Source organism: Castor canadensis, chromosome 3 (assembly GCF_047511655.1).
Source record: "Castor canadensis chromosome 3, mCasCan1.hap1v2, whole genome shotgun sequence".
NCBI classification, from domain to species: Eukaryota; Metazoa; Chordata; class Mammalia; order Rodentia; family Castoridae; genus Castor; species Castor canadensis.
In genome coordinates, this window is record NC_133388.1 from 121123292 (window position 1) to 121147953 (window position 24662).

A 24662-nucleotide genomic window follows, 5' to 3' on the forward strand; every position below is an offset into this window, starting at 1 on the left:
CCATCTGTAGTCTCAGGATACTCCTCAGGGCAGACAAAAGCTTTCTTCTTTAAGATACTAGCAGCAGAAGAAAAGCCTTTAATAATAATAAATAGTAAGGTAGAAAATTGAATACAAAACTTACATGTTGCCAAAACTTGAAATACAGAGAAATTTCTCAGAAGTGACAAACCCTTCTAATCTTCCATTGATTTTGTCCCTGGAAACACTGGAGAAGCAGTGCCTAGGGGTTGGTATTGGCTGTCACGGTGCATGCTGAAGGCTCTAATCCAAGTAAGAATTAGTTTCTAAAGTTTGAATGTATCTTCTTTCAGCAGTACCACTTAGTGATTAGAAAAACTGACTCACTTATCCATGAGTCTGCGGTGGTGGAGTAAAGATTCCAGTGTCCTTTACCTCGGCGTGTTCCTCAGCCTCTAGAAACTTCAGTTCCAGTTAAAATAAGAAACAGACACTGATGATAATAAAAATACAACAATTTATTTCTAATAGAAGTAGTTAAATCATATAAATTAGTAACTGAGGCTGTGCCCTTTCATTGCCATAAAAATAAAATGGAGGCAAAAAGATGTAACATTTAGTGCATGGCTCACAGGAATGAAATAATTAACAGGTCCCTTAATTTCTACTGAATCAATAGCTACAAAATTACATGAAAATAACTAGCTCATTTGAGTCCCTCATCACACAGCAACTGAATAGTCACAGCTACGGGAGATTTACTAAATTCTTTTGAACAGAGATAACAATGGCAAATGTGCAAAGAATATTCTGGTTTTACAGTACTGTTAAAGACACTTCATTCATCTTGACAGTAGAATTTAAGATAATGCACATATGGTAGTTTGAATACAAGAGTTATTATTCACCCTTAATGTACAGCAAAATTGTGCAAAAACAATTCTATACAGTTCTATATAAACCAGTCATGGCCATATATACATCATCATGGAAAAATACTTACATGTACAGATGGAACATAAGTAACTAACTTTCTAGTAGGGGCCCAAAGTAGGACCTGTTAGTAAAGATACAGATTTAACATTCCTTTCACTAGAAAAGGCACTGCTGGGTCCAGTGGAGATTTATTTTAACCATGTGCAGTAGACAGGCCCTGCCAAGTGAAAGTGCCTGGTTTTCCAGGAACCTGTTGCTGCTCCTGGTTCAGCTGCTCTGCCATGAAGCGTTTCAGCGTTTCCGAGGTACCAGGGCGGAGCCAGGGCTCAGTTGCTACAGAGTTTGACCCATCATCACCCATGTGTTTCAAGATTTCATCGGGGTCAACCAGTGAACTCTCGTCATCTACCAGAGGCAAGAGACAGAAGTCAAGTAACATAGGTGGCAGGTGACGAACATGTCTGTAGTCCAGCCCATTACAGCTCTGCATTTCCCCGCAATATTATGTTCTGGATTGTACTGTTCAGATGGTCTCTTGTCCCCACCCCTTTAGAGGTAGGAGAGGAGGCCCAGGAAGGGGCCAGATTTGTGAGGGGGGAACAAATGATCAACTAAGTTGACTCCATGGCAATAGCACCCAGAGGGACTCTAAACATATCAGAGGAGAGTCTACCAAACATTGCCTAGAAGTATTAACCTTTAGGAAAAAAACAACAGATATATGAAACAAAATTTTTATCTAATTTCATGAGGTTTCAGGAATACTCATCTAATGACACTGCTATATGCAAATTAAGTCATTTGGGGAAAGGTCTAGTTGGGATAAAATTACTTACAAATTCCTAATCTAAAAAGGTAACTTGGGCTAGGGGCACAGCTCAAGTGGTAGAGAGCCTGCCTAGCAAGTGCAAGGTATAGAGTCCAAACCCTAGTACCATCAAAAAGGGGGGGGGGGAACCCATAAAAAAGATAGCTCTTAATTTGTCTCATCAATTGTATTTGGCTGTACTCAACTTTATATTTGTATTTGACTTATTAGGTATAGTAATAGAAAAATCTGTCTTCCTACCCTGTGATGTCAATTTCTTTAAAAAAAAAAAAAAATTACATCTCCTGGTCTGTGAAGGATTAGCCCAGAAAAGGGATATGTGCAATCAGTGAATGAGCAATCAATCCATATCGTACCAAAAAGCTCCTGTTTGAAAGGACAGTGTTAACAGTTTAGACATCAAAAACCTTGTGAAAGTGGAGAATCTTAAAATGCTCTATCTTTGCTCAAATATTTATATTAAGTATTGGTTCAGTTTATTCTAAAGGAAACTAAAGAAAAAGAGTTCTCAGTACACATTGAAAGAAAAATGGCTTTTAGCTAAAATATTCCACATTCTTCCAGATATGATATGAAATGAAAAATACTATTAACTCAATTTGCCACATCTGTTAGTATTCTGTGTGAAATTATCACGATCAGAATACATAACCTCACCTTTGACTTACAGAGAATATATGAATACAGTAGGATCTAAAAATACTTTATTGCTACTAGGAAAATACTACAATCAGTTCAACAGACCACAGTGTTCAAATATACCACTTAACTACTTGCTAAAGTTAATAATACTAATATAAAATTGTCCCATTATCCCAGTGACTAATAGCATCACATATAAAAAGAGTACGGTACAGGCTGGCCAGAGGGGTTTAGTACCTGTCATGCCTTACATACTCCATGACCAAGGTTCAACCTGCAAGTCACTGAAGGCCACTCATAAGGAGAAGACCAGCTGTGACTTACAAAAGTAAGTATCAACATGCTATTTTGCTTTGTCCATGGTGCAGGAAGCCAAACAGGTAAAAATTTTCTTTTTAACACTAAATTACAATTGATTTATTTTAAAAAGACAAGTCTTAAAGTTAATTTCATTTCAGTAGGTAATTACTATGCCATACTAATCAGCATTTGCCCTGCTGAAAACAAAGCCTGAATATATTTCATACGCAAAAATGAGTTTACGTGCTTAGAATCCACTCTAAATGGGTACCCTCTCTGTTGAAAGAATCTGGTTTTGCAGAACTGTTACAGTGTCTTAAACCATACAACTCTAAGGACTTAAGAAATCTCATTCCCTAGTGAAACTTCATGTGAGCCAGTTTAAAAGTTCTAGAAAATTTGCTACAAGCCAGTAAGTTTTGCCATTTACCTGTATTAATAGGTTTATTCTGGAGCTCATTTAGTTTTCGCATTCGTTCCTCATTTCTCATTCTAAGATGAGCAACATTTACACTGGAGACAGATTTTAAAGAGAGACCATCTGGTGGTACATTAGGATGACTGTTGTCCTGTAGTTAAAAGGAAGAACTTTAGAAATACTAACACAAAGAATGAATCAGTGAATCAAAGATATGTTCTTGGCCTTGATAAATGTACATTGTGAAGAACAAAATAAAATGAAAATACTCATGTATATTCTGACTCCCAGGAGTATCAGTGCAGGCTCAGATAACTTTCAATCAAGAATAAAGTACAGCATTTGTGATGACACAAATGCTGCCAGACTAGATATGGCTTGGGAATTACAAGACACACAAGGAAAAAAACTGAAAGAGCAGGGCCTAAGTGATCAGATCATGTGGTACTGGAAAAGGATAGACACTGAACAACAGAAGAGAAGAATCCAGAAATGAATCCTTGTATTTTTCAGTGAGGTGCCAACAAAATGCAATGGGGGGTGGATAGGAGGGAGTCTTTTACACAAATGGTATCAGAACAACTGGATGTCCACATGCAAAGAATGATCTTTGGTCCCTACACCTCCCGTCACATGCAAAATTAACAAAGTATATCACAAGTCTAACATGAACAAAAACTGTAAGGGAAAACAAGTGAATCTTCACGATTTTGGGTTAGGCAATGGTTTCTTAGGCAAAACATCAAAAGTCTAAGTGATAAAAAAGATTGATACGTTGCACCTCATCAAACTTTTAGAACTATGCTTCAGAGGATACCATTAAGAAGGTTTAAAAAAAAGATAACTCATCAAATGGAAGAAAACATTTGTAAATCATACATTTAATTTATAGCCAGAATGCATCAAAGAATTTTCCTGCTGGGTGCCAGTGGCTCACATCTGTAATCCTAGCTACTCAGGAGGCAGAGATCAGGAGGATCACCGTTCAAGGCCAACCCAGGCAAAAAGCAAGGTTCTATCTCAAAAATACCCAACACAAAAAAAAGGACTTGTCTCAAGTGATAGAGCACCTGCCTAGTAAGCATGAAGCCCTGACCCTGAGTTCAAATGCCAAAAAAAAGGGACAACATTAAGAACATAACACCCAATTTGAAAATGAACCGGGCAGAATCCCAGACATAGAGTCACTGCCTGGCCTGCTGAATTTAAGAGTGCCCTGCCCACGCGATTCAGATCTGAATCCTTTCCCTACACACTCATCAGGATGAGCATCCGGGCCCCACCCACACTCGGGGAGCTGACAAGGCAGAGCCTAGTGAAGGATGAGGCCATGAGGCCTAATGACCCCCACAGAGGTCCTCTGTGCTTGCAATCAGACCTGAACCACTTGTCTCATTGCCCAAGCATCCATCGCCTGAAACATCTGTACCTTAGTGGCATCAGAATGACCCATTTAAGGCCTAAGCCTCTATGAGTTCTGCTGGTGAAAGCTGCAGACACTCCAGATCCTGGACTTCAAACATTGTGGGATCAGGGACTCTCAGCTCACCACATTCACTGCTATGGAAAAGGCATCTCCACATCTACCTTGGAAAACCTGCTGCACCACACTGCTAGGATAAGCCAGTTAAGCATGGAGCTACCCTGCTTCTCTGGCAAGCAGGTTTACTCTGTATGAGGGAAGGTTTGCCCTGGTAGAGATCCTGTAGTCCTGAAGACCCCCTAAGAAAATCTGGAGCTTTACCTTCACCTGCATTTACTGTGGTAAGCAAGCATCCTATAACCTGGAGCCCAGTTGCTATGGGGCAATCTATAACCCAGATGGTTATCAGAGCAGAATTCTGCCGCTATTGTGTACTTGCCTAGTTGAACCTGTATGTCATGTGCTTTCCTCTGGACCCTTGGAAATGAAACCAGAAACCATGGTTTCAGTGTGGATGCAAAAAGAAATGGAGCAGAGATGCCCCATGGGACAGCTGTGGAGAGGAAATATGACCTGGGGAGTTGAACTTAGGGGACATGTGTCCTATGGACTCACAAATAGGAATCAGTTTCTATACCAGCATTCAGCCTTGGCACTTAAATGAGGGAACCAGCCTGTATGGATGGTTGTAAAGAAATGAAAATAACCCTCTGGTTTCCTGCACAATCATCAACATGGTTTCTAGTTTTACTCTCAGAAATTCCCACTGACCAGTTAAGGCACTTCAGGCATCTGTGGCCAATAAGGAACTCAAGTATCAAAATAAAACAGTACAGTTTTAAAAGCTGGCAAAGAATTTGAATGGACATATTTCTAAAGAAGATCTACAACTGGCTAAAAAGGATATCATCAGAGAAAAGCAATTCAAAACCACACTCATTAGATGGCTATAGTCAACCACAGCCATCAATAAGTGCTGGCCAGGATGTGGAGAAACTAGAAATGGAACCTTCTTACACTGCTAGAAATGTAAAATGTTTGTGAAAAGGGATATATAGTATAAGGTAAAATGATGCAGCTATTTTGGAAAAGTCTGGTAATTCCTCAAAATGCTAAATACACAGTGACCACTTAACAATTCTAGGTATATATTCAGATGAGAAGAAAAAAAAATTTATACATGAATATTAATGGCAGTATTAATCATTAATACACCCCAAGTGTCTACCACATGTTGAATGGGTAAATGAAATGTGGACTATACATAAAGTGTATGCAATATTATATTTATATTTAACAATATTATTATATTTATATTTAACAGTAAAGAGAAATCAGCATGCTACACGACACATGCCGTAACATGACCAGTCACTAATGATCACATATCATATGATCTCATTTATATGAACTGTCCAGAAAAGCAAATCTATAGACAAATTAAACCAAAGCAGATGAGTGGTTGAGTCAGGCAACGAGTTTCTGCCACCTGGTAAAACAGTACTTGCAATAATACTAATTAACAGCGGCCTCTTTATTTGTTGGGAACTTCCTGCAGACTTTGCTCAGTGCTACATGCTTCACACACATAATCTAACTATATGTCATCTAGAAAGATATACAGAGTTTAAGGAACCGCCCAAAGTTGTTTGCCCAATGAGGAAGTGACACTGGTGCTGAATGCCCCAATGCCTGTACTTTGCATTGGCTATACTATAAACCTGTGGAGTGAAGAGAACATGGGCTTGAATCTCAGTCTTGCCTATTTGGCTGTGGGTGAGTCACTTGGCCAAAATGGAGTGGATGTCATATATCATAGGTTGTTATGAGTATGTAACAGTTGCTTCTTGTACCTTCTCTGAAACCCACCTATTTCGTAGGGGAAGCACGAAGATGAGGCTGATGAATTAACATTTATAGGGCAGAGACTTCTATGCCAGTTACAGGGCTTCTACATCCACCCCAAGAGGTAAGAGAACAGTAACTTGAAGACAAGGCAGCAAAGTTCAATGAGCTACAAGGTGATCAAGATAACTGGTGGTAGAATGCAGACTGAGCTCATGTTCACTTCATTTTCAAATCAAGTGCTCTTTCTTTATCGGATCATGTAAGTTTAGCATGGGTTGGAACCCAGACCCCTCAACTCTTCCAAACCAGAAAGGGAAAAAAGACACCTCATACATACAATGTCCAGTCCTTTCAATTTGTTCCTCCTGCGCTCCCTTGCAGAGGGCAGCTGTGATGACAGAGGGAGGACATCATCTTCAATGGCAGGATACGTCTCACCATAAGCACCTAAACAGGCCACACAAGAAAGAAGTCTTACACCATTTCAAATACCGACCAGAGCTAAAAAGAGCCTATTTTTAAATCATTTTATGATGATGTTATTTACATATCATAAAGTATCCCACTACACACATACACAATTCAATGATTTTTTAGCAAATTTACAGAGTTGTATAATCACTAATTCAATCTAGAACACTCCCATCACTGCGAACAGCTCCCTCATGCCTAATGGTAACTACTTCCCAGCAGCAGGCCAGTCCTCCCTATTCGCAAGATTTACCTTACCTAACATTTCATATAAATGGTATTCTACAGCATAATCCTGTGTCTTTCACTGAGCAGTATGTGTTTGAGATTCATCTACCCTGTACAATGAATTAGCAATTCCATTTTGTTGCTGAATAGCACTTTCTCGTATGGCGACATCACATTCCAGCTACGCATTTACCAGTTGATGGACATTGTAAATGTTGGTGCTTATGAATAAAACCCCCAACAGCATCAAGAACAAGTCTTTGTGGACATATGGTTTCATGGGGACTATATCTAGGAATGAAATTGCTGGATAGGAATAGTAACTTTGTTCAGCATTTTGAGTAACTAACCAAATCACTTTTAAAAATGGCTGTACCACCAGCCGCCAGTCGCTCACGCCTATAACCCTATCTACTCAGGAGGCAGAGATCAGGGGGATCACAGTTCAAAGCCAGCCCAAGTGAACAGCTCAAGAGCCCCTATCTTGAAAATTCCCAACACATACACACACACATGGCTGGCAGAGTGGCTCAAATAATAGAATGCCTGCTTAGCAAGATTTAGGCCCTGAGTTCAACTTCAGTACCACCACCAAAAAAAAAATACTATTGTAGATTGTAAAAATGTCCCAGTTCCCTCCAACCCACCAACACTTGGTATTTAGTGGGGTTTTTTAAAAACTTATTATGACCATTCAATTGGGTTAAATAACTTATTTGACTATAATTTGACTTAGAATTTCCCCCTTAATTCTTCTGTTTGAAAAAAATTAAACCTAGAGCAAAGTTGCAATAATAAAATGAATACCTAGAATCACGACTTGTTATTCTATCAACCTCTTTGGATATTTGGGAGATGGTGTTGCTTCTTTCCTTCTGTTAAGCTACTTTGCTAAACCAGAATGGCGCAAACAGCATGGCGCTTCCTCCCTGAATACTGTAGCCTGCACCTGAAGAGTGGGGACTGACTCCTACGTTACCATCGACTGTACGTTCTTCAAAATTTGTACTGTATAGCTCACAACAACAACACCACCCAGGAATAACTACATTTTATTTACTGAGACATGGGGCTTTCTACAATTCCAAAATAAGTTTTGTGAGTTCTTTACATGTGCCATCACTGATTCATTTTTAAAGTAGCATTTATCCATGTAGAGTAGTTTTAAGTTCACAGCAAAACTAAGTACAAGGTACAGTGTTCCCTGCCCCTGGGCTAGCACAGCCTCCTCAGTACCAACATCCCTCACCAGAATGGCACATCTCTGTAATCCATGGACCTACACTGACACATCACTATCATCCGAAGTCCACAGTCTACGTTAGGGCTTCAATGAATGTAGAATGGCATGTATTTACCACTCTTGTATTACACAAAATAGTTCTCATTGCCCTGAAACTCCTCTGAGCTCATCCCTCCCTCTCTCCGAACACTTGGCAACCACTAACCCTTTTACTCTCTTCAGTTTTGCCTCTTCCAGAATATAAAATAGTTGGATTTGTACACTATACAGCCATTTCAGATTGACTTCTTCCACTTATAAGCATTTAAAGTTCTTCCATGTTATAACTTAATACCTCATTTCCTTTTAGCACTGGATAATATTCCAGCATCTGGGTCTTCCATGGTTTATCCAGTTACCTATTGAAGGGCATTATGGTTGCTTCCGAGTCTTGGCAATTATGAATAAGGCTGCTATAAACATCCATGTACAGGTTTCTGATGGATGTAAGTTTTCAACTCCCTTCAGTAAATACCAAGAACACAATCCTGAACAGAAGGGTAAAAATGTCTATTTTTATAACAAACTGTCTTCCAAAGTGTCTGTACCATTCTGCATTCCCACCAGTAATTAGAGTTCCTGCTGCTTCCTCTCCTCATCAGCATGTGGTATTGTCAGTGCCCTGAATGCTGCCTATGCAAGTAGGTGTACAGCAGTATCTCATTTTAATTTACAAATCATAGTGACATACAATGATAAGCACCTTTTCATATGCTTATTTGTCAGTTGTGTATCTTCCTTGTTTTTACTGATTTCCTCTATGTATGTGGAGATGATGTTATTTACTTCCTTTTGTTGAGCCAGTATGGCGTACATTTCATGGCACTTCCTCCCTAAATACTTTAGCACGTACCTTCTAAGAACAAGGACTGGCTTTGCCTTATCGCCTTTGGTGTGTGAATCTTTTACCAATCTTTAATTAGGTTGCTTTCTTCTTATTGCTGAGTTCTTTGTATAGTCTCTATAGCAGCTTTTTATTAGACATGTCTTTTGCAAATATTTCCTTACTCTGTGTCCTGTCTTCTCATTCCCTTGAAAGTACCTTGCAGAGCACAAGTTTTTAATTTAACCTAATTTTTTACATGGTGCAGGGGACTGAACCCAAGGCTTATGCGTGGTAAGAAAATACTCTACTATCAAGCCACATCCCCAGAAATGCTTTTCATTCACATATAATCCTAGCTTATTGATTATTTCTTTCAATGACAGTGCCTTTGGTGACATACCTGGATAAGTTATCAACAAACTTAAGGTCATACAGATTTTCTCTTGTGTTATGTTCGAGGAGTTTTATAGTTTTGCATTTTACATTTAGATCTATTCTGTCTGGATTTATGGGTTTTTTTACATGTTGCTGTCCAGTTGTTCTAGCACTGTTTGTTGGAAAAGAAAATCTTGTCTCCATTGTATTGCCTCTGATCATTTGTCAAAGATCAGCTGACTATATATACACACACATATATATCATATACATATATAAACATACATACATATAGATAGATACAATATAGGGGTGTGTGTACTTTTTGTGTGTGGCACTGGGGATTAAACTAACATGGCCTAATCCTTGCTAAACAGGCGCTCTACCACTTGACCACTTGGACCATGGTCCCCAATCCATTTGCTTTGTTTTTCAGGTAAGGTCTTGTGGTAATTTTGCCCAGGTTGGCCTTGAACTTTGATCCTTCTACCTTTGCCTCCCAAGTAACTGGGATTATAGGTGTTAAACACCATGCCTGGCTTGTTTTTGAGATAGGGCTTCTAACTTTTGCCCAGGTTGGCTTCAAACTGCAATATTCTGGTCTCTGCCTCCCAAATAGCTGGGAATATAGATGTGAACAACCATGTCCAGCCAGCTGAGTATATTTATGTAGGTGTCTGGGCTGTCTATGCTGTTACAATGATCTATATGTCTATTTTTTCACCAATATCATGCTTATCTTCTCTTTTGCATTTCAGTCATGATGTGCTGCCTCCACCCCAAACGCCTAAAAGCAATGTGGCCACCTGATCATGAACTGGAACCTCCAAAACTGTGAGCCAAAATAAACTTTTTTACATAGATTTACTTCCAGCATTTGTTACAGTGCCAGAAAGCTGCCCAACACAGTTGGACAGTATACCAACTTTGCTCTCTTTCAACACTATATATTTGACTTTTATGGCTCTTTGCCTCTTCATATTAACTTTAGAATCAGTTCATCAATATCCACACAATATTTTTGATTAGAATTTACTTTTAATATAGAGATTAAATTGGCAAGAAGTGATAACAACACTGGGTGTTTTCCTATCCATGAACAAGACTGCCTCTCTTTTTATTCAGTTCTTCAGTTTCTTTCATCAGAATTCTTTAGTTTTCCTTATATAAATCTTGCTTGTTAGCTTTATAGCCCAGTGATCTTTTGGGGGGTAATGTAAATAATACTGCATTATTAATATCAAATTCACTTTGTTCATTGATGGCACATATAAAAATGACTATGTATACTATCCTTCCTCTAACTGTGTTTTCCAGGAGTTTTTTATGTTGATTCCTTTAGATTTTCTACAGAAAATTACATCGTCAATGAACAGAAAGGACAATTATATTTCTTGCTTCTCAATCTTAGCAGGAAAGCTTATCAAGTTGATAAGAGACATCTGCAAAACTAAAAAAAAGACTAAAGCTAACATCATACTTAACGATGAGAAAACAAAAGCTTTCCTGCTAAGATCAGGAACAAGGCAAGAATGTCCTTCACTTTATGACATTGTATTAGAAATCCTAGCTAGTACAATATAGCAAGAAGGAAAGAAAATTAAAGGTATACTGACTGATTAAGAAAGAAGAACTATAACTATCTTCTCTGTTTACGGACAGCATTCTTTCAATATCCAGAGGAGCTATACTGTCTTTTACTTCTGATATTAGTAACTCATATCTTTTTTACTTAATTGTATCTTCTCTCTTTTTCTAGGTTGGGTAAAGGCTTGTCGATTTTACTGTTTCTCTCACAGAAAGAGCTCTTGGATTCATTGATTTTTCTATATTGATTTCCTGTTTTAAAATTCATTGATTTCTGCTCTTTTATTATTTCCTCTGTTCTGCTTACTTTGCATTTAACTTGCTCTTCTTTCTCTGAGGTTTCCTGATATGGATGGTCAGATTATAGATTTTAGATCTTTATATTTTTCTAAAATATGCTTCAGTGTTAAAATTTCCCTTTAAGCATTACTTCCTCTGCATCTCACAAATTTTGGTTAAGTTGTATTTTCATTTTCATTCAGCTCAAAATATTTTTTAATTCATCATGAGATTTTTGTTTTGCTTTGATTCATGTATTATTTAGAAGTACTGTATGCAAGTATTTGGGGGTTTTCCAGCTATCTTTCTGTTAACTGATTTCTCAGTTTTTTCCATGGTGGCCTGAGAATGGACACTGGATTATTTCTGTCCTTTTAAATGTGTTAAGGCATGATTTATGGCTCAGAATGTAGTCACATGTTGGTGAGTATTCAATGTGTGCCTGAGAAGAGTGCATGTTTTGCTGATGACTGAAGTAGTCTACAGATGTCCATTATATCCAGATGATTGATGAGATCCTCAAGTTTATATTCTTACTAACTTTCTATCAGCTTGGGCGTGTTTAGGCCTCCAAACATAATGGGTGGACTCATCTGTTTCTCCCTGTATTTCCATCAGTTTCTGCCTCATGTATTTTTATACTCAGATGTTAGGGACCTAAAAGTAAAAGGCTTAAAACCATAAAACTCTTAGAAGAAAACATAATAGGAAAGCTTTATGACTTTGGATTTGGCAATGACTTCTTAAAAAATGATAACAAAAGCATAGGAAAAGGAAGACATTAATTGGACTGTGTTATATAATTAAGGACTTCCATTCATCAAAGTACACAATCTATAGAATAAAAGGGCAATCCACTATGGAAAAAATATTTCCAAATAATGTGTCTAATAGAAGGTTAATACCCAGAATATATTATAAAGAATTCCTATAGGTCAATAACAAAACAAAATGATTAAAAATTGGCCAAAGACTTGAATAGCTATTTCTCCAAAGACGATGTGTAAATTTTCAACAAACACATGAGAAGACATTCAACATCACTAATACAGAAGTGCACAAAACATGATGGATACCACCTCACACCTATAAGGATCATTAGTATAAAAAAGAAGAAGAAGAAGAAGAAGGGTGGGGGGAATGGAGAACTGAGAAGGAGAAAGGAACAAGTGTTGGTGAAGATGTGAAGAAATCAGAACTCTTTTTTGTGGGGGGAGGTGTAGGTTGTGGGATTAGGGTTTGAACTCAGGGCCTCATGCTCACTAGTCAGGCTCTCTACCACTTGCGCCACTCCACCAGCCCAAGTTAGAACTCTTGTGCAGCACTTTGGCAGGAATGTAAAATGTTACAACTACTACAGAAAACAATATACTTGCCGGGCACCGGTGGCAAATACCTGTAATCCTAGCTACTCAGGAGACCAACAACAGGAGGATTACAGTTTCGAAGTCAGCCTAGGCAAATAGTTCACAAGACCCTATCTTGAAAATACTTAAGTCAAAAAGGGCTGGTGGAGTGGCTCAAGATGCAGGCTCTGAGTTCAAGCCCATAAGAATTGAAAGCAATGATTCAAATAGATACCTATACACCCATGTTCATAGTAGCATTATTCACAACAGCTAAAGAGTAGAAGCATTTCAAGTGTCTCTTAATAGATGAGTGGATAACTAAAATGTGGTACATATGTACAGTCTTTAAAAAGAGGGAGAGAAGGAATCTGACACATGCTACACATGATTGAACCTTCAACATTATGCTAAGTGGAATAAACCAGATGCAAAAGGACAAAGACTGATTCTACTTAAATGAGGTCCTAGAGTTGTCAAATGCATGAAGATGGAAAGTAGAATGGTAGGTGCCAGGGCCAGGGGGACAGAGGAATGGGGAATTATTGTTTCATATGAAGAGCCCCAATTTTGAGGATGAAGAGTTATGGAGATGGATGGCAGAAATGACTGCATGACAATGTGGATGTACTCAATGCTACTGAACTGATACTTTAATTGAAAAATATGTTTCATGTATATTTTATCACAATGTAAAAAATTATTTTAAAAAAGTAGTTACCAGAGCAATGATAACACAGCCAAGAGTATGGGACATTTAGTGACCATCAACCAAAAAGACCGACTGCTGTACTTTGGTCTCTAGTATAAGGTCCAGTGTGATGAAATATTCCAACACGCCATTCTGAGTGACCTAGGCTATGTTCATTGTTAGGAAGAACAGGTCCCATTTCCCTGTTGCCTCCATAGATGAGCTATCTTCCCATCTCTCTCCTCTTGTTTTATCTTTATATACGCTCTTCAATTTAACTTCCTTAGAAAGGAAAATCTCATTTAAAGTAGTAAAACACTAAGACAGAAATAGAACCTAATCTGGCATTTCTGTGACATGAAAATTTAATTGGAATGAAATTAACTTATATATATTAGAGATGATTTCCTAATGGTTCTAGGATGGCAATAATGCGTGTGATCAGAGTTCACAAATTATAAGAGTACTTAAGAAAAAGAATCCCCAGGTACCTTCGTATTGTCTACTATATATCTATCTAAATATTCCTATGACTTTTTTAAACTGAAATATTAAGATAATTATAGATGCATAGGCATAATAGCCCTTATACACTTGGCCTAATTTCCCCCAATGGTAACATTTTATAAAAACTACAGTACAATCTTACAACCAGGACATTGACACTAATACAATCCACTGATATTATTCAAGTGTCTCTAGTTTTACTTGCACTTATTTGTGTGTCTGTAAGCTCTACATAATTGTATCATCTGTTTTACATTTGTTATTAATTCCCATAATCAAGGTATTAAACAGTTCCAAAACCACAGGAATCCCTCACACTGCCCTTTTTAACTATACACTCCTCACCCTAACACATGGCAACCTCTAGAATGTTCTCAATTTCTGAATGTTATCTTTTACAAAATAAAGTGGACTCATACAGCGTATAATTTATTAGAGTAGGCTTTTTTGCTCAGCCTAAAGAGTCATCCAAGTTACTGAGTATTTCAATAGGTGGTTCCTTATTATTGCTGAGCAGTATTTCATGGTATGTACATATCAGAGTTTCTTTAGCCATTTTACCTGTGGAAGGACATCTGGGCTGATTCTAGTTTCTGGCTGTTACAAATAAAGCTGTTATGAACATTCATATACAGGTTTTTATGTGGACTATTCCTATGACTTTTAAAATTCACTTTTGTAATTCTTATTTTGAAAAGTTTATTAGCTATATTTGATGATTACTCATTAAGATAATAAAGCAGTATTTTTATCATCTTTCACAATATAGTACAAATTTTGTAAATATAAAGGCACTTAAATATAAATATTGTTTAATAATTAATAATGTAACTAGTAACTTAAAATAAACAGTACTTACCAATAAAAGCACTATCAGATTCCAATAATGAATTTTTGAAGAAATCATTAGTGTCATCTCTGGGCTAAAAGAAACATCATACATTAATGGCTATTTTTATTAGTTCTGTATAGAAAAACAAAGTTACACTAAGAGACAGTATAAGTTTCTATAATTGGTCCCCAAAAAAGCAAAAGAAGATGGGGAGAGATAAAACTGTTTCCTCCTAACACTACATTCCAGTACCCAGAAAAATTGGAAAGCCTTGCTATGTACAACCCTCACCAAGATACTGAAGGCAACAGAACAACTTGAGCTCTCTAGGCTTGAAATTATGGTAAGCAGAAATTTACTCAACTCCACTCTTTACTGCCCTCTTACAGTTAAGTCAAACAAAAGGATCTCATTATTGCTGATGAAATATAAATATGAGGCAATGAATTTAAACATTAAGTCTTTAAAGCATTGCTGAAATTCACTCATCTTTTCAGTAAATTTGTGTATTACATTTACTAATTGCTCTGTGCCAGAAACTGAGGATAGATACAAAAGTGAATTATATCCCATGGGGAAGGGAAGCCATGCCTTAGATAATGATAGCCCTATGCACAGTAATTGCCAAGATGACACAGAACAGATATGGTGAGACATATAGTAGTGAAAAAATAATGCCAGCATTTGCCTTATTATACTGCATTTCCAAATGAGAGGCAACTCATATTTCCCATGGCCACCCCACCCTCCTTATTTAAAGGTTACCTCTTTGATGAGGATCCACTGTATTTCAAACTTTAAGCCCTCCCACCCCAGTACTTTCCAATCCACAGGAAGTATTCGACAAATATTTATTGAATGAATATGGCTCACTGCTTCCCTTTATGCTCAAATATCCTCTCCTAGGGATAAGAGTGATAGTTATTAGTCTCTATCCCCTTATTTTCTTTCACCATACTTACATTAGACTCCTACTACTGCTAATAGTAATAACAGAAAACCCTCTACTCAATATGGGCCAGGCCCTACTTTAAAGACTTTTTAAATGCAAGTACAATACAAATGTTAACTTAATCTTTGTAGCGATCCTCAGAGATACGTACTATCATTTTCATTTTACAGATATTAGGAACTGTGGCAAAGAGATTAAATAACATGCCCCTCCCCGCCAAAAAAAAAATCACACAGCTAAAAAGAGACTAACTCAAACAGCCTAGCACTGGAGCCTTATTCTTACAATGTTTTCTCTTACCGCTTGAGCTACTCCATCAGTGCCTTACAATGTTTTCTCTACATATCATACTAATACTTTTCTAGATACTCACAGCACTGATGAGACAAAACTTAAATTTTCTTAACAGTAATCCTGGAGAATTCAAATTTTAGAATACTCATTTATCAATTTCTACAAATTTTTGTTCCCCAAAATCTAAAATTAGAACTGGCTGCTTACCTTTCTGTACTCTCGTATTTTAGCACTTGGGATGGCGTCTAAGTAAACTGTAGTAAAATGGAGAACAAAAGCAAGGTTAAAAGTTTAGGAAATGTTTAATAATTAAAAATAAATTCTAGAACTGGAGGTATGGCTCAAGTGGTGAAGCAACCTGCATTAAAAGCATGAAGACCTGAGTTCAAACCCCAGTTCCACCAAAAAAAACAAAACAAAACAAAAATAAATTCCAGAATATCTTTTATGACTAGCTCTCTACTGGAAATTACTTTTCATCTACTGTACTTCACAGTATTCTTAGAATACTACTTGCTTATTAAAATATAACCCTGAATATATTCTAGTTGGATAAAAATTTTCCATTCACATTAATAAATATATAAATAAAATTCATCATGAAATTTAAAATGACAAAGAAAGAAAAACTTGTCAATGCAGGATTCTTTACTATCTTCTGCCATACTTCTGTAGCACGTGTAGAAAGCTACTGAGTGGAGTTAAACAGGGAACTGAAGTGAGTTAAATTCTAGGCACCTAGAATTTCTTTGCCTGGTACCAGGGGCAATGATTATGGGTCAGGTATCCCATGGCCTCTCCAATTTGACCAGGCTTCCTATGTGTTCATCCAAAGAGTACATTTTTTCCTTTTTAGATACTGAATAAAGACGCTGCCAATGATGCCCATATTCTTTCTCAAAACATTTTACAGTTATCTTTATGACTATTTATATAGATATTTTTATAAATTACATCATCATAGTGTTACTGAAAGTTGGGGGGTTTTATGGGGGATTGATACCCTCAGTGTTAAAATGTACCTGTATCCACCTGGGAACTACTTTTGTCCTTATCAGCCTAAATTGCCACGGTCTTACAAGATCAGATCATCATTTGAGACTTCTTAAAAAAATGCCACCACACTATGTATAAAAGTTAAAAATGCTTGTATCTCTTTGCCCTCCAGATGATATGCTGTTTAATTATATCATTTGGATAATTCTGCAATCACAGGGTGATATATAGAGCTGTTACTAAAAATTCTGTACCAGGGCTGGGATGTAGCTCAGTGGTACAGCGCTTGCCTAGCATGCGTGAGGACCTGGGTTCGATCCCAGCACCAAAAAAGAAAAGACAAAAAAACCAAAACCTCTTCTCAAACCCCAGTACCCCCAAAATAAATAAAAAGCAATCCAATTTACAAAAAAAACTTCAAAAATAATGGACTGGAGGAATAGCTGAACTGGTAGAGCGCCTGCTTTGCAAGCATGAAGCTCTGAGTTCAAACCCCTGACCCACCAAAATAAATAAGTAAATAAATTTAAAAGTAGGTGTATAAAAGGAACAGACATATTTTGAAAATTCTGTACCGGATGGAGAGAAGATGTACACTATAAAAATGTTTATCCAAATCTTGATCCGTGATCTGGGCCTACAGTGTTATACCATTTACTCATGTAATACTGCCTTATGAGGTCAAAAAAAAAATTGCTCAAATTCTATAAGCCAGAATGGCTTGCAAAGGTGTGGTCTTAAACTTTCATAAAAGTAACTAGCAGGACCATCTCTCCTGTTCTTATCTGATTGTTATGTGCCTATGACTCATTTTCTTTGGTCACCCTCAATGGCCAGAAGGCTGACAAAATGGGTGAGATATACGTGTGGGGTCATGCATACATGGATGTGACCACAGTTGTCCTCTGACTAACTCCATTATTCTAGATACCTACCCACCCCAATGCCTATCCCAGCTACACATTCCAGGGAACCCTACATTTAGATTTCCCTTTTTCAGCATTCATCATACTTATACTTATTTGGCATCTAAGTTCTCCAACAGAGTAAAAGCTCCTTGAGAACAGTCGCCATTTTGGTTCATCACCATATCCTGCAGATAAAGGTCAGCATATTTACTCCATAAGTATATGTTCACTGGATGATTATGTAAAAATATTTAGCCCAGTCTGATGATTTACAGAATTTATGTCATATCAAAACTTAAACAAAAACAAAAAAAAAAGAGGGGCAAGATCATGGCCAGGAAGCTTTCTCCAACTGACTCCATGAATGAGAAGAGTGGGAGAAACAAAGGAAAGATTATATTCAGAAGAGACAGGGAAAGAGTGCACTGGGAACCACAGAAAGGGACAGGACAGCTGAAAAGTACAGAGAAACACAAAGGTAACAGAAAAAATTAGGAAATAAATGTCAGCTCCAGGCCCCCAGATCCCCCAGCAGGAGGGGAAGCCAAAACCTCCACCAAAGGTAAGTGAGGTGGCCTTGGTGGCAGACTGGCAGAACTAGTGGTGGGACAATCCCATACCTCCTGCAAACTTTAAACCTAAATGCAGGGAATTTGGTGGGACAGTGACTCCCCTGGCATGACATGTTAGTGTTGGAAAAGAAAGCATTCTTTCACTCCCCAAATCTCTGAGAGCTGTGGTGAGGTGTCATCTTGAGAGAGGATCCACTGTCCAAAACTGAGTTTCTTGGAAACCTGAAAACCAGCAATAGCAGCTCAGGGAGTCTTGGGACACCAGATTGCCATGTCTGGAACAGAGATGGTCAGGTCACAAGAAGACGGTGGTAGCTGAGAAGTTCAATCAACCAAGAGCTCAGGAAGTGAACGGTACAGTGGTCAGTGGCATTGCACTCCCTGGTGAGACCAAGTTTCATTGCCTGAGGATCATTTTTGGAAACAGCATAGAACCTATGGCTGGCTGACAGAGTGCTCAGGTTCCAGGAGCTGCCTATTGGCAGGAAGTTTCTGAGGCCAGGTGTCTGAGACTGAGCAATTCAGTCTCAAAACAATGAGCAATCACAGCTCAAGCAGTCTTGGAACACCAGGCTCTGATGTCAGAAAAGAGATGGCTACAAGAGGTAGTTGTGGAGAGGGAGATGGGCGGATGAAGATTAAGCATCCAGGAGCTTGGGGAGTGAAGAACACAATGGTTGGTGGCTCTGCCCTCCCTGCCCAGAGCAAACCCCATTGCCTACGGATTCACCACAGAAACAGAACACAGAGGCCCATGGTTGGCAAGATGCTCAGGTTCCAGGAGCTATCAGGTGGCTTTGGGAGTTTGCTGCCAAGTGGAGTTAGAGACTGAGCTACTCTGATGACTTAAAAACCAAGGAACAACTGTACCACAGGAAGTCTTGAGACACCAGCCCACAGTGTCTGGCTAATAGATGGCCAGAGGAGGTGGTCATAGAGAAGGAGAGGGTCTGACATGTGCCCACTGAAAAGTTTAAGCAGCTGGTAGCTTGGGCAGTGAAGGATATAGCCACTGGTGGCCCTGTCCTCCCTGGAGAGAACAAGTAAGTCCCACTGACTGAGGATCACCTGCAAAAACAGCACCAAGCCTGGGGATGGTGGAATGCTCACTTCTAGGCAAGACCAAAATCTCTAAGCATAGGACTGGGGATCATTCAGTATCCCTAGCCTCCACCCTCCCACAGGGTAATGAACTTCTGGGGAAAGGTCTGAAAGCACTGAGTCCTGCAGGCAGATACCTAAGTTCCTAAGTTCTCCACCACCAGGACAGAAACCCAGTGTTCTGTTTGTTTCCCCCATTATCGGACACATTTGGGGGACACCCCTAGGCTTGCACACATGCTGCCCTGCCCCTAGGGGCACAAACTAGGGGCCCATGCAGGAAATGGGAAACTGCCTGACCCACAGACTACAAAGTTCCATGTGGCCAGCAATGGCTTCCAGTACACAAAGAAGGAAAGCTTCTAAGAAGTGACTGAATCCACATGTAATACCAACACAAGAACTACAAGAGACTCCAGTAGCTTTCCTCTATCTGAGTGGTGCTGGGGATTAGCCCTGGTGCCCTGAGCAAGCACACAAGTTTGTCTACTGAACTATCCGAACTATCCCCCCAGTCCAGTGGTGAAAATCTATACCACAGTCCTGCCATCACATAGTCCTGCCTTAACAATGAGAACTAAAACTTACATGGGCAAATCCCAATGCAGAAACAAAAGAAAAAAAACAAGGCAACATGATACTGCCAAAAGTCAACAACCTGACAATAACAAACACTAAGGATAGTGAGGAGGATGAATGTTCAAAGACCTCAAAAGAATGATTGCAAAAATGATGAACAAAACTAAAGAGAACATGTATAAACACCTGAATGAATTCAAAGAAAGAAACTTAAATACACCTCCCACACAAAGAAAAATGCCCCACAGGACACTAACACATTTGCTCAGCATTCCTTTGGTTCCTAGTTCTTGGTATAGATGTCATCTGGCCTGATCAAAGTACTCAATCTTCCTGGCTACAATGAATGGCTGAGCCCCTCTCATACAAGGATATACCCCTACAATCAGAACATTCTCTAGGACTTGTTCTTTTCTGGGACTATTTGACAAAAGAGCCACAAGAGCATGAAGCTGCCAGTGGACAGGAACTGACTGGGATTGAAATCAATACAAGAGACTGAGACAGAAAGCTTACAAAAGAAAACCCCAATGATAACTATTTGAAACGGCAGTGATTAATTCCTTACCTTCAGTACCTTCCTGCATTTTTATTCTATTCAGTCTCTTCTGCTGCTCTCTTAGCAGGGCCTGCTGCTGGATCTCTAAGGTGTGATGATCTCTTGGAGAATCAGGGTACATAAACTTCAGATCAACTCGTGTTTCTGAATCTGGTGCAAAAAACACATTACATTACATCACATCACTAAGTTAAATCTTGTTTTCAATTGAGATTTTAGCTACAAAGACCTGCACAAAAATGTTTATATAGCTTTATTCATAATAGTCAAAACATGGAGGCAACCAAGATGTCTGTCAGGAGACAAATGGATAAACTGTGATGTATTATTAAGCAATGGAATATTATTCAGTACTAAAAAATAATGCTACCAAGCCATGAAAAAGCACAGAGGAATACATATTGAATGCATATTACTAAGTGAAAGAAGCCAATCTGCAAATCCTAAATATAGTATGATTCTGGAAAAAGCCAACTATGGAAACAGCAAAGATATTAATGATTGCCAGGGATTAAGGGGAAGGAGGAATGAATAGGTAGAGTATAGAGGACTTTTAGGGCTGTGAAATTATTCTGCGTGACACTACAGTAGTAGAGATATGTTATTATACATTTGTCTAAAGTGACAGAATGCACATTAAGAATGAACCTTAATATAAACTAGGCATTGTGAATAATAATACACCAATGCAGGTTCACTGCTTATAATAAAATGTACCACTGTAATGCAGGATGTCCATAATGGAGGAAACTGTGCATGTGCAGGGGCAGAAAATATATGGAAACTCTGTTCAATGTTGCTGTGAACCTAAAACTGCTTTTAAAAACAAAGTTTATGTATTTTTAAAGTTTATACAAAGCTTTTCTTTAAAAAAACTTAATATATTTTACTATAGGTAACAACATAAGTACTGGGGCATTGCCAAAGTTGGAAGATGTTAAAATAGCCATAAAACTAAAGAATATGAAATTAATATTCTTCAATAAATGCCTTTTCACAAATATTATAAGAAAGCCCACAGAACAAGCAGCAGCTTATGATGTATTCCCTATCTGCCCCTCTTTCCCAAGATGCTACCCAGAACTGCAGCAGGGCAACCATGTGCAGGCATATCCAAGGGATTAGTCACATGGCAGGAAGCCATGAGATACTATAATTATACTGATCCTTAAAATCTACTGAAAAAAATTGTTATTGGCCAACTAATATTTTATCCCTTGCAAATATCATGTAGAAAAAGCAAGATAATAAATGCAGATTGCCTAGACCTTTCGAAACAATATCATTACTGAAAGAAATGATGGTCTACAAACTCAATTCTGCCAAAACTGTAAGAATTATCAATTGATCAGAATTAAAATTATAAATATTAAGCCTTAAATCTTGAGAATAAAAACATAGTTCATATACGTAAAACGCCTTGAAGATACTATTTGGTCAACTAATTATACTGTTGGGATAAAATTAAAAGAAATCACCCCAAAATACATAAAAAGTTTATAACTGGAAACTATCAAAAAATATAGTATTGAAAATGAGAAACACCTTGAATGTCTAAGAATTAGAAAATAGTTAAGAGCCGAATTAACAGAGGTGGTGCTGGACACAAACTTGGATGAAACCCTGGCTTCACCACTTCCAGACAGTCTCCTCTCTACAGAAAAAAAAAAAAAAGCAAACAAACAACCAAGTCACAGGCTGAATGAGGACCAAATACAGCAACATAAGGAAATGAATGAGTCAATTCTCTGGTTTAAACCTTTTCAGTCTCAAGTCCTTTTTTATGCTCTTAAAAATTACGGACTGCAAAGAGCTCTAATTTATGTATATATTACATGCACCTACACTTATATATCTGCCATACTTGAAATTAAAACTGGTAAGTTTTTATAACATGAGAATACACAAGCACACATTTTACTAACTTCAGAGAGAGATAGAGTCATCATATGTCATGTATTCTCTGGAAAACCCGTATAATACTACACAGGAGGGAAAAAATTTTTTAAAATAATGTCTTAGAGTTTGTAGTAAAAATAGTTTTGACCTTATGGGTCCCAGGTTTAATACAATGCCTAGCAGATAGTAAGTAATCAATCATAAAATAATTACTATAGCATATGTAAATGATGATATATGTAAATCTAAGTGAGAAGAAAATTATATAAATAGCATATCTTTTTATACTTTTTTTGTTTTAAATATGCTCAGAAAGAAGACTAGAAAACATCCAAAATGTTAAGGGTGCTTGCATATAGGTGACTTGACAAACATGATTTTCCTCTCTTTCTGTACTTAAACAATTGGCTTTAATATTAGATATTACTTAAAAATGAAAAAGAAGTTTAAATTCTAGTTTATCTGCCTTGTTGGATGACCACATATCAACAATATGCCTTCCCTGCTCCAGCAACTGCTCTGTTGAATGCGCCTCAAAAAAAAAAAAAAAAAAATCACACATAACACACATCTTGCTTCCTCACACACTTTCAGTCTCCACTGACTCCCGTACTCTCCTTTCCCCTAGGAGGTTCTATCAAATCTGTCAGTTCTTGTGCATACTATCTGGGAGATTTTTTCCTGCCTCTTCAGGAATGTTGCTCTTTTCCACAGTCATTCCTTCCCTTTCCTGTATCCTAAGGCTTTTCTTCCTAAAAGCTCTTCACACTACATCCTATCAAGTTCCTGGCTCATGGAGTTTCTGCTCTGCTTCCCAGTCACATACTTCCCAGGCAATCTTAGTCCTACTCCCTCCTAGTAGGCACTCACTGGAAGTTAACTGGCTTCTGATACCATCATTCCTTTAAAAAAGATCTAGCTGAGGTCACCTCTGACTCAACTGACACTTTCTGATACTCATCTCACAGGATTTCTTCTTCCTTTTTATTTTCCCCTGTAGAACTCAGGGCCTTGTGCTTGCTAGGCAGGTGCTTTGCCACTTGAGCCACACCCCTATCCCTCTTTGCTTTATTTTTAAAATAGGGTCTTGCATTTAAGCCCAGGCTGCCTGGACTTCGATCTTCCTGTTTATGCTTTCCACGTGTTATGCTTCTCACACGGCTGGAATGACAGATGCATGCTAACAAGCCCAACTTTTACTGTTAGATGGGCTCTCATGAATTTTTGTGCCCAGGCTGGCCTCAAACCATGATCTCCTAATCTCTGCCCCCTGAGTAGCTAGGATTATAGCTACTCAGGTATGATCCACCTACCATGTCCACCTACTTAATCCCTTCTTGATGCTCTCATTCTTTCCCTTACCTTTCAGGATCCCACATTCCCCTGATTTTCTTCCAATTTCTTTGGGTCTTCTCCTCAATCTTTCTCATAAGCTCATCTTCCTCTACTATCCTCCATTAAACACCAACTTCCAATTCTTCACACTAGTCTATGCAATCTTGTCCATACCAAGGCTTGAACAGCTATCTGCTCTCCAAAAGAAAATTTTTAGCCAAACTAAACTGTCATCTGACAGACTGGTAAATTGATGTAGAGTGCATGTAATGTTTTAGTCAAAATTTAAAACATTATAAATGAAATTACATTAGAAAAAGACTATAAACATCTTTAAAGATTCTTGCATATGGTAGAGCACTCTGACTATACCTTTTAAGTAATACTATGTACTCACCTCTACCTTTCAGCTCATTAAAATCATGAATATTCTGAAAAGTGGTAGCATCTAAGCCCTTAGGTGACTGTCTTCTGACAGGGGCTTGTACCCGATGTCTGGCCATGTCAAATATATCCAAAGGATTTCTTTCTCTTTTCCTATAGATAAATGAAAAATAATGATAAGTGTGCTTTATTGGGAAGAAAATCTGAGTTCACATTTAATTCACTGTAAAAGATATTTGGCATCTTTCAACACAGTATATTTACTAAAAAAATCATTCTAACAGCTATTAAGTCCCTTTTAT

At 38.0% G+C, this 24662-nt stretch overlaps 1 protein-coding gene across 12 annotated transcripts in view; it reads right to left on the minus strand.

Moving 5' to 3' along the window:
* Nucleotides 1-458: 458 nt before the first annotated feature.
* The window catches only part of Cspp1 (centrosome and spindle pole associated protein 1), a 136864-nt gene continuing 112660 nt past the window's right edge, over nt 459-24662 (minus strand). For all 12 annotated transcript variants that reach the window (XM_074068567.1, XM_074068568.1, XM_074068570.1 and 9 more), the window contains 7 exons: nt 24374-24513; nt 20752-20892; nt 16235-16281; nt 14809-14872; nt 6695-6804; nt 3099-3237; nt 459-1302 (listed from right to left, as the gene is read on the minus strand). In XM_074068567.1, coding sequence (XP_073924668.1) covers nt 1091-1302; nt 3099-3237; nt 6695-6804; nt 14809-14872; nt 16235-16281; nt 20752-20892; nt 24374-24513 — 853 coding nt within the window. In that variant the 3' untranslated portion in view covers nt 459-1090. The remainder of the gene's footprint in view (nt 1303-3098; nt 3238-6694; nt 6805-14808; nt 14873-16234; nt 16282-20751; nt 20893-24373; nt 24514-24662) is intronic.